This window comes from Nelumbo nucifera, chromosome 1, assembly GCF_055504915.1.
Source record: "Nelumbo nucifera cultivar China Antique chromosome 1, China Antique-T2T, whole genome shotgun sequence".
In the NCBI taxonomy this organism is placed as follows: Eukaryota; Viridiplantae; Streptophyta; class Magnoliopsida; order Proteales; family Nelumbonaceae; genus Nelumbo; species Nelumbo nucifera.
Window position 1 is genome coordinate 149,966,641 of NC_142649.1, and position 11,793 is coordinate 149,978,433.

Genomic DNA, 11,793 nt, shown 5'->3' on the forward strand with positions numbered 1-11,793 from the left:
AGTTGACAGTACATACACTCCGTTCCCTTAAGATGCAGAATCGCCAACCACCAACCGTTTTTGCGAAAAAAAAAACAAAAAAAACAAAACAAAATAATACGAGTGTGACTGGATTAATCATTAATGTTAATTAACGGAAACTAAATCCGTAATAACAATAATAGAAAAGAAAAAAAAAGGAAAGGAAAAAAACAATCCGTTGAAACAGAATCTCTTTTATGTGTTTTATAAAGAAAAAGAAAAAGAAAAGAATGTTTATAGGAAATTAATAAAAGACCTGTCAAAAACAGAGAGGTTAGATCTAAACTTCCTTCGATGGATCAATTTCCTCTTGCTCTCAAAAAAATTTTAAATTGCAGAATAAATTATTGTGAATTGTTTTTTCCTGCTCGTCTAAGGCCTTGATACTACCTATAGATCATCACAGAGGGAAAGATTATATCCATCCGTCTCTTTCTTAACTACAAACTGAAATCCCAGTTCTGGTTCCTAGAAGCAACAGTATCCTCCGGCAGGGGCGCTCCTTCCGGAAACTCCTGCATAAGAGGATGAAGGGTCTTTTCAAGTCGAAGCCAAAGACGCCCGTCGAGCTTGTCCGACAGACGCGTGACCTCCTCATCTATGTTGACCTTAATTACAATACTCGTCAAATCAGCAAACGGGACGAGGAGAAGGTTCGATCATCAATTTTCTTCCTTATCTACTTTTCCCTTTCTTATTCTTTCTGTTGTTTCGTTACTTTTATTTGCCGTTGATTGCATTGTAAATCCCTGATTTTTTTATTCTGCACCCATATTTCCCTCGTTGCAATGGGATCAATGTTGTCTTGCACTACGTCTGGTTCCTTCTATTTCCTCCTTATTCTCTTTGTTGGTTAAAAATGGGGTGTGATTTCATCTGAAGTTGAACTCACTGACACGAATATTGGTGGAATTCATGAGCTTTAATTAATTGTTGGCGTGTAGGTCTCTAAGATTAAAAAAAGGAAGTCATGAAAATGGGTAAAGATCAGATCTCTGTGTTCTCCTTTCTTAGTTAAAGGGTACAATAATCAATGATAACTATTATGTGAAGGAAAAAAGTTGAACTTTGATGATAGTACATGCTTGAGAAATGGCTGGAAGTCATCCTTTTTTCAGTGTGTTTGGTTGGTTAATATGGTATATTTTATTTTTTTATTTTTATTTCTTCTGTTCTAATGGAGATTATTACTTTGCAGTATGTTTCCAAGAGAATCAATGTAGAGTTTGATAACCATACATTATTTGTGTGTTTAACTAAAACTCTCTCTCTCTCTCTCTGTATATATATATATATATATTTATTTATTTATTAGATTTTTTCTGTAATTGAAATTCCATAAATTTGAGAAAAAAAAAGAGTCAGCATCACGGAGAAGACAAACATTGGAAAGCATACCTTTAAATAGATGGCTGAAAGAAACATAGTTGTGCTAATGCTTTATCAAATATCTTTTCAAAACCGTGACATGTTACTACCGCAACAATCAATTGAGTGAGACAAAAGGGGATAAAAAGATTAATTTTTTGAGCATGTATATTAATTTTCCTCACAAAAATTCATGGTTTGCAATTATGGTAAATGTTGCCAGTTATATGCAATGCAATCTCAAGTGCCACTGTGTGTTAATATCCAAGTTTTAGATTGTATCTTTATGACATTTTTGACTGTTCTCCAGATGGCAGAATTAACTAAAACAATACGAGAGTTGAAATCAGTTCTTTATGGCAGCAGTGAAGCAGAACCTGTTGCAGAAGCTTGTGCACAGTTAACTCAAGAGTTCTTCAGAGAGAACACACTACGCCTTTTAATTACTTGTCTTCCTAAATTGAACTTAGAGGTAAGCATGAATTAATGTTAGACTTGAAATATTGCTAGTTGCCCCATTGGTTCATATTTTCTTGCTTCTAATTTTGTTTTACTTAAGCAATTTTTACTCTTGAGTTAAGGACCAGATTGAGATTTGAGAAATGAATTGTGTGATCTGAAGCCTGTTTAGTATGGTACTTACCATTTATGAGGATCACCCTTTGTAGGCTCGTAAAGATGCTACACAAGTGGTTGCTAATTTGCAAAGGCAACAAGTTCAGTCACGGTTGATTGCTTCTAACTACTTGGAAGAAAACAAAGATCTTCTAGATCTTTTGATATCAGGGTGAGCTATTATCTGTAGCAATTTGGAAATAACTGAACTAATTTTTTTGGAAGGGTTCTTGATATTGTATTTGTATAGACACACAGATACACACTCTTGAATGTTGTATGCATGTTTTTTAGTTATTATGTGGATAAATATACAGTTATTTCTTTTGAATAAAACATGATTGTTTCTGAAATCTGTTTTGACTTTCTGTTGTTTAGTTTTGTTAGGAAGTCAAGAAGAACCAAGTTGCATATGATGTAGCTATTGTTACTTTACTATGTGTTGTTTTAACATAGATGGCTGCTAATTTGAAAAATAAAGAACCAGAAAGATGTTTTCATTGAATTTTTAAAAACAAGTATTTTGCTTTATTAACATAAGAAGTTATAAAATCTTTGAAAGAAAGAAAAGTTCACTTTGTTTTGATATATATATATATATATATATAACTTTATAATGCAATACCATTTCCTTTTCTTTGCTTTGAGTTTGTAAATAAAAGAAGGGTTAAAACTCTCAATATTCTCATAATGTTCTACATATTTGTGATAGAGTCTTAAGATCCTTATTCATGTTATTTATGATTACAATGATTTCTTCTTTTTCTTTCTTCTGTTTTATCAGAAATAGTAAACCAGTTTTATTAATAATGAAATTTAAGAATCTCCGTATATTCTAGTAACAAGGAAGCAAGAGACAAAAACAGTTTTTATTGGCTGACTTCAACTTAATGCTTATGAGTAATGATTTTCACAAGCTTATTCACATGCTTACTTATTTTCTAAAGATATTTATTTTAGAGTACCTTCTGTTTGGATGGTTGTGTCTTTAGGATTTATTTCTATGATATGTTTATCCATTTTTTGTTATAATTTATCAATCTTATAATGTTCATCCATTATTATTTGTAGGTATGATGACTCAGACATTGCCTTACATTATGGCACAATGTTGAGAGAGTGCATACGCCATCAGAGCATTGCAAAGTAGGTAACAAGAACATGCATTATCTATTATGTGATTCAATAAGTTTCATGGTTCTATCACTTCTATGATTAAATGCTTTATATAAGAAGTTGCATTTCCTTTTATCTCTTGATTGGTTACTTGTTATTCATAGCATAGTTTATGTTAGGGTTGATATTTCATTATTACATATTCTATTTGTGCAGATCTGATTTTGTATCTTTACAACAAACTTGTGGTTGATTCTAGAAATATTTACCTTTAGAAGTCTCTGTAAATTTGTTAAGAAGGAATTATTCTCTTGTCAAACTTAGGTTGTACATGCTCACTTGCTTTTTCTGTTGTACAAATAGTCAAGAAAAGGTGAGTGAACATGAGATTAAGTAAGCAATAGATGTATTCATAAAAGGTTTGTTTAAATGTCTATCAAAGAAGTAAGAGATGATAAGAACTTCAAGTTATGCTTTACTTCCTTGAGGATACTCTGTTGACACTTTTTCCTCTTAGACATAACTAACAAGGGGGCAGGAAAGTTGACTGTAATATATAATTAGAAAAAAATTATTGACAGATTTTCAGTTCCCAGAACAAAAAACTATGATGCCTAGCTGTCATTAATGCATCAACTATTGACTACTCTAAAGCCATCATACAAATGACCTAGAATTCTAGTATAGTATGTAGAAGTTTAATTTATTCACCTATTCACCTGCTTTTAAGTCATTTAAATTCAACTTGATTTCTCGATGACCTGGTTCCCACAGTTGATAATTACAAAAATATCCATCCACTCAATATTTGGATACAAACTGGATCAGCTTTTGAACTTCCTGAAAAAAAATCTAATTTTATTAGTAACCTGTATTAATTTTCCATTAGCTTCTTGCTCCTAGCTTATAATTTACCCATTGTTCTCTGTTACCATGTGACGGTTTTTCTTCAAGTTGGTTGCCAACCTGACACAATCCTCCTTTATTTAGATTTGTGACCAACAATCTAGCACTGGCAGAGCCATATTGATTAATACCTCAATAAAAAACTGGTCTAAAGTGTACTTGTATATGTATCTGTATTCATTAATTTTCTAATGGTTTTCCCTCGACCTCTTGCAAGTGTACAGGAAATATTAAGCAACATATGTGAGTACATTTCTGTGCATCTTATATGCCTGATATTGTTTAGCATTTGTTTCTGTGCTATTAAGTTCATAACCTGACATATCATAGGGTGGTCATAGATAAGTGCTCAGTCTAAGATGGCTGAATTAATAAATTTTTTATCAATAGCCCACAATCAAGGAAATTTTATTTATGAGAAATAAAATAAGGAGCACCCACTCACTGAACTAAAGTGAAGGGGACCAAATATACATGGCTAATAATATGATCAAAACATATGAATAGAACCATAAAAGGAAGCAACCTTGCTTCTGTACCCTAGTGCCTAGGGCTGAACGTACAAGGCCCTCTCTCAACTTTACCTCTAGCAAGAGCATCAGCAAGATTATTTTCTGATTTGGGCACCCATCTGAACAAGCAATTCAAACTAAGCACCAATGATTTGCTTCTCTAATCTGATACCTGATAAAATATAGAGCATCCAATCCAGCTAACAGCCAACCAATCACAGCTTGGTAGTTCCATGAAATGTGCCAACTTTAGCCCTTGAAGCACTAATGGTAGTTCTTCCTTGAGTTTCATCCCCAATAGGATCAGTATAGCTCAATAATATACTGCCCATGGCTGAATTTGTGATTGAATTTATTAATAATTAGATCAAAACCTTTTAGGTGGGAATCATCTTGAGAAAATATTCCATTCCAACAACAAAACCATTGTTCCCAAATCCCAAATCATCTTTGCTTTAGAAGCTCTGCAGCAGAACTTGTTTCATCCTGATTGCTATTAATTTACAACTAGATATCAGAAGAGAAGGGACTATTGTTGCTTTTGGCATGTTGTCATATTTGCTGATAACAAGAGCAAAGAACTTTTGTTAGGTGATAAGAGTGGAATCTCGTCATGAAAAGAGGAACAAAGGAAGAGTGAAATAGGGCCCCATATGCTTGCATTCTTCCGCATATTTGTTTCTAATAAATATTAGTTTTGTTTTTAATGGTTCTTTTTTATAATAGAATTGTAGGTGATGTGATTTGAACCTAGAACACTAATGTGAAACACAAGCATTCTTACCATTAGGCCATCACTAATAGAATTGTAGCAATTACCTGTGAATGGTGGAATTTGGTAAACACCTTGAAAACGTTAGAACCTCTCTTGCCCTTGCATGTCTCAATCCTTAGTGATGGAGTGTAATCTTTAATCTTCAGAGCTACTCTGCATTGGTTTTATCCTTTTCTTCAATACATTCAAATTATATAAACATTTTATTTTTTTTATGTGGTTTATTGCACAGGTATGTCTTGGAGCCAGAGAAGATAAAGAAGTTCTTTGATTATATACAACTCCCAAATTTTGACATTGCATCAGATGCTTCAGCAACTTTTAAGGTTGAGTATGTTGGGCATAACTTAATGAGTGGTTTTGTACTTAGGGGAGGGAAAACTATTGAGTTGTCTCTAATTGCTTTTTTTAATCTTCTTTTTGGTTTATCAGTAACAGTAAAATTTTATTAGTAAAAGAGCAAGAGAAGAAAATACAGCCACTTACAAGGATTATGACCCAAAGATAAGGCTAGGTCAGTCATGCTCACTAATTGGCCAATGATACAGTAAAAGCTCCCCAAGATACAAAAGGTAGAGAGTACTCTCCCATTCAGTCATCTTAGTGCCCCAATACAACTCTCTCTTCCACATATTATTTATAGGAAGTTCATTTGTAATCTAGTTAGCTAATAGAAGGATTGTGGGGAAGATGTTTGTCTTGGAGTCTAATGGTTCAGCCTTTGATAAAAGGTGTAGATCTCCAAAGCCCATTAGACATTAGAGTTATCTCTCATCCATCTGATGACCATCAAAATGTTCCCTTCCACCACCACCCCCCAGTGATTGCAAAGGCACACCTCAGGTGAGCCTAGGTGCACAGGTAAGGTGCATTTTGAGGCCTGTGCCTCACCTATGCCCAGGCGCAGCCCCTTTAAAAAGGCATGTGCCCGATGCACCTTGTGCCTCAACCCATGTGTGCACTTTTGTTAGATTTGGGGCTTTTTTTGTACTTTTTTAAGCATCGTGACTGAGCCAGGGGCTCCTCCCCGGCTCCCATGAACCCCTGACCAAGCCCCTTGAGGCAAGCCCAAATAAGTCCGTGCTAGGTTCTTGAATTCTTAAACTGTACTTAAAAAATTGGTTTTATAATTTAGTTTTAGTTCCTTATTTAGAAAATAAGAAAGTTTTAGTTTCAGGGCATGTGCTTCGCCTAGGCCCAAGCACAACCCCTTTAATTTATTGGTGTTCCAAGAATCCCTTTTTTACTAATATTGTTCATTCATTCTTCCTAATATGAGACATTTTTTTAAAACTTAAAAAATTGGTTTTAGAATTTAGTTGTAGTTCCTTATTTAGAAAATAAGAAAGTTTTAGTTTCAGGGCATGTGTTTCGCCTAGGCCCAAGCACAACCCCTTTAATTCATTGGTGTTCCAAGAATCCCTTTTTTACTAATATTGTTCATTCATTCTTCCTAATATGGGACATTTTTGTAAAAGATAAGAAACTAAAACCAAATTACAATACCAATTTTTAAGTATGGATTAATTAAGAACCTAGCATGGACTTATTTGGGCTTGCCTCAAGGAGTTCGCTACAAAGTAGCTCATAGAATCAGAATAATGTGATTGGGAAAGAAATAAAGAGATTGAAAGTTTCACACACTTGAATTGTTGAGTGCTTGAATATGTTTTATATGTTATGTTTAATTTTATTTTTACATTTTTCATTTTACATATATTTTATTTGTTATGTGTATGTATTTTAACTTGAGATTATAGGTTTTTAAAACATTTAGTTTAAAATTTTAGTATGCATTTTTAATTAATATTATTTTTTATTTTATTTTATTTTATTTTGCATTTTCACACACTTTTTTTGAGATGTTAAAAATTTTGTGCCTTGCTTCAAAAAAAGGTGCATACCTTCCATTGTGTCTTTTCCTCAGGTGCAAAAAACCCCTTGTGCTTTTTAAAGACTGCATTCCTCAAGTTCCAAAGACACATTAAGTCCTTGTCCTTGGAAAAGGGCTTAAGAACTTATTTCTTGTGAAGTCTCCATCTACCACCAAACTGGACAAAGCCACCACAACTTTTATTATTTTCCTTCTAAAAGATGATTGGGACTAATGCTGAAAGAATGTGGATGTAGTTTCTGAGGTTACTAAATAAGCCATATATTTTTTTTTTTAATCAATAACACTTTCATTAATTCATCAGTAGAAAATTTACAAGTGGAAGACAAACACACTTATCTTCCAAGAGTCACAAAGAACTTCAAGAAAGGAAAGAAGAAAATACAAAGATACAAGGACACTAACATTACAACTTAGCCCAAAACAAGGAATCCCTTTTTGCCCCTTGTTTTGCTAAACCGTCAGCTAGGGAATTAGCTGATCTCTTAATCCAACATGTCTTAATTTCTATCTCCCGCACCAGCCATTTGAATTTCCTCTTCTCATTGTTATACTTCCAAAGATCATTTTGTTCTTTGGTCAGCCACCCTATCACCACCTCTGAATCCCCTTCAATTATAAGTTTCTTGATGTTCAATTCCTTAGCTTTCCGGGCTCCTTCCATAACTGCACATATCTCAGCTCTAAGGGAGTCACCCACTCCAATTGGGCCTGAGAACATAGCAAAGATGACCCCATTTTCATCTCTAAAAACACCCCCGGTCCCTGATTGTCCCGGGTTTCCCCTACTGCATCCATCAAAGTTTAATTTCAAGATTCCACTAGGTGGGGGGGGGGGGGGGGTCCAAGCCACACTCATTACTGACTTGGTCTGCGTGCAACTTGCAATTTCACCCCACTTCCTCAACATGTCATCCACAGTGTAATCCGTGAATATTTCCAGAGATTTCAGCCACTGTACCGCCCTAAACTGTATGATAGCCCTCAAATCTGCTGTCCCTCTCTGAGTTTCTGAGAATATCCTGGAGTTCCTTTCTTCCCACAGTGTCCAATATACTGCAGCCCTTAGTCCTCTCCACATTGTCCTTCCCCATATTTAAGCTGTGCTTTGATGCCATTTCATGGTGCTGTGCTGTATATAAGTTTTCTAATTGGGTCAAATAGGGAGCTTACATAAATGACCTGTACCTTTTTTTATGCTATCAGTATGACCTATTATGTTTTATCTACATGGAGGATCTTGTGGCCAATCTAGAGCATTTGTTGGATAGGGGACCCTCTGGATTAGCTAATTGCCAAATTCTGCACTCGACTCCAGTCCTATTCCACCTCTGATTGAACTTGTTCGATCAATAGTAGTCCTCTAAATTCTCAATTTTTTAATTTAAGATTCCCCAGAGAAATAGCTTATCTTGAAAGTGTGGCAAGGTATTTTGGACCAAGAATCCTTTTCATTAATATTGGATGAGGAAATGAATTTGGGGACTCGCTTTTGCACCACAAAGTGACTTGCCATGTGGAAACTTCCTGGGCCATTTGGGATTTGATGTTTCAACATGATAATGTTGGCTGACATGGTTTACTAGAATTTCTTTTACGCCTGTAGCTTTCAATAGCACTTGAAAAAATTCTGTTTTTATTAAGGCTATGTTAAGTTTGAAGGAAATGTGGGGAAAGGAAGGGAAACCTGTACAAACCTTGTATGGGTTCCCCTACCTTTCCCTTCAAACCAAACACAGCCTAAGGGAGTGCCTTAACTTGTTTGCCAGTTTTGGCCCATAAAATGAATTATTTGTCTTTTAACATGGTGATGATGCCCATAGTGACCATTTTTAGTACTAGGACAAAAAGGAGAAGAAACAGCCACCAAGTAATCTGTTTTGCCTTTTGACAGGAATATGATGTGCTGATGCACTTTTGCTTTAGTTCCTACATTTCTTTTAGCAGTCACCAAACGGGGATATTCCAGTTACTAGTAAAACTTTATTGAGTTGAAAAGAAACATATACTACATTTTAACATACTGTGACTCTTTATATGTCAAATAATGTATATGTCTATTTTGTGCTTTAGTTACATCTCAAATGGCAAAAATCTTGTTTTTACTGTTAAATTTTGTTTCAGGAACTCTTGACAAGGCACAAGTCTACTGTAGCTGAATTTCTTACAGAAAATTATGACTGGGTAAATGTTATTTTTCTTTTACTTTGTTTATTTACAAAATCTCTGTTCTTTATTAGAAGTGTAACTAATTTTGTTTACAATATGACTTGAATCAAGTAAGTAATTCTCTTTTTATTTCTTTAGTCTGTTTTTTATGACTGGAGCAAAAGATATTCAACCATTTTTTCATTCATTTTCATTTACTATTTTTATTTATGAACCTTTTTGGCTGCTATTCTTAGCTGTGATACTTCTCTAACCTCTCCTTTTCTGGTTGCAGTTTTTTGAAGAGTATAATTTTAAGCTTCTAGAATCTTCCAATTATATTACCAGAAGGCAAGCTATCAAGGTAATCAGGAGTGTGATGTTCGAAGTTCCAAATTCTGTTTGCTTTGTTAGTGAATAATATGATAGTAATGGTGCATTGAATCCTATCCTTTTACCATGAACTGTGAATTCTATCTTGTGAAATTATTGAATTATCTTTATGGACTGTTAGTATTGTATCTCTATTGGGCATAGGAATCTTGTGCAGCTATCCTATGGCTGAACATACATGCAGTTAGTGACCACAAATAGATGGGTTAAGGTTAGAGTGGGCAATAGATTCTGTGTTTCTGGGATTTGACGAACATTAGAGCTGCTCACAGAATTAACCTCAGTAATGTTGATTTCCAGACTACAAGAATCACCAGTAGGTTAAACTGGTAAGATGTTGTGTGATATTTAAGCATTTCCTGGATATGGTCAGTTAGGTGTAATTGGGGTTGAAGCTGTATGAGACTGCTAAGGGATTAGTTTAGCAAAAAGGCTGGATTAAGGATAAAACTATGTTAGTTGAATAGGTTAAATTATGGGAAAGTATGCTGTGTGTGGAGGAATCAAGAAATGTTCTGGACTGAGAGAAAAATGTTCCTGTGATTCTCAAACCAATGTTTTAAAAACCAGACTGGATGGGAACTGGTCCTTTTTTCAGATTGGTTGAGTTATTGAACCAGTCTGATTAGGAAATTGGACAGAACTGTGTGAACCAAATAATTTGTTGTCATAAACTATGTGAACTACATGGTTTAATCTCAGTTCCATTTAAAGAATTGTTTTATTTGTTTAAGATGTATAAAAGAATTGCCCTAAGCATTTATTGTGAGCACTTCATTTCTTTCAATGAGGATTCTAAATGGATTCACATTTCTTCAACCAATCTATTGCTCCATATCAGATGCTATGATCCTGGTTATAGTTTTCTTTAATCATCATTAGACTATGTCATGGCAATCCTTTTGCTGACAGCATTGCTAATTTGTTTCAGCTGCTTGGAGACATTTTACTTGATCGTGCAAATTCATCCATCATGATGCGGTATGTTAGTTCAAAGGACAACTTGATGATCCTAATGAATCTTCTGAGGGTAAGATCTATGTCTTTCATTCTATCAAAATGTAGCATGTATGTATCAGTAGATGTATAATTCCTTTTTCTAAAGGATGATTTTATACAAGGGATATTTTATTTTGCAACATATTGCAAACTCCTTTTGTGTATAGCTTCATCATCATCATCATCCAAGCCTTATACCTATTATATGGGGTCGGCTACATCCTGCATGAATCTTGTATCACCAGTCCACCTTTCATATATAGTTTCCTATATGTATATCCACCAATTTTTTTAACTACAACTTATTGCAAATTTGTTGCATCCACTTTTTCTTGGCGTGATACTAAACTATTGAAGTACATGTTTATTGTTACTTCTCAAGTTAAATCCCTCTAAGTATGGACTTGGTGGATCCTGACTTGCAGGAATCAAGCAAGAACATTCAGTTAGAGGCATTTCATGTTTTCAAGGTATTGTCTTTGATATTGATATATGGAGGCCATTTTTTATTATGTAATCACCTTTAGTTCCTTAAATATACTTATTTAGTTTTATTTATTGACAGCTATTTGCTGCTAATCAAAATAAACCTCCTGAAATTGTTGGCATACTTGTTAAAAATAGAAGCAAACTTCTTCGATTCTTTAGCAACTTCAAGACTGAGAAAGGTACAAAAGGAATTTCGTCATCTTTTTTTCAAGCACATTCTAGAATCTACATTGTAAAAGTTTTTGTGCTACGTTTTCCTTTCCTAAACTTGGTTTCATTACAGAGGATGAACAGTTTGAAGCAGATAAAGCTCAAGTTGTACAAGAAATTGCTGCCCTGGAACCCAGAGATCAGCCTTAAGTAGTGCTGCTAGCCAATGTATGATCACATTCTGATATAATGTAAAATTTGGATTGGTTTTCGAATTACATCATATTCAGTGGGTTCTCTTCAATTTTTTTGCTGAGTTATGATAAATCCACTGTAAATTGCCTTCTGGTTTCTCAAGGATAATTTCACCCTTCTAATTTAGTAGTATAATTATTAATTCCCCTCAA

The 11,793-nt window shown here is 34.3% G+C and overlaps 1 protein-coding gene across 1 annotated transcript; it reads left to right on the forward strand.

Annotated features, from left to right (window-relative positions):
* Positions 1-257: 257 nt before the first annotated feature.
* On the forward strand, positions 258-11,793 carry LOC104606565 (putative MO25-like protein At5g47540). The gene is made up of 11 exons (XM_010271843.3): positions 258-674; positions 1,700-1,861; positions 2,058-2,176; positions 3,076-3,150; positions 5,546-5,639; positions 9,332-9,391; positions 9,651-9,719; positions 10,680-10,778; positions 11,173-11,217; positions 11,313-11,415; positions 11,520-11,793. Exons 1-11 carry the CDS (start codon positions 549-551, stop codon positions 11,594-11,596), a joined length of 1,029 nt encoding a protein of 342 aa, XP_010270145.1. The 5' UTR covers positions 258-548; the 3' UTR covers positions 11,597-11,793.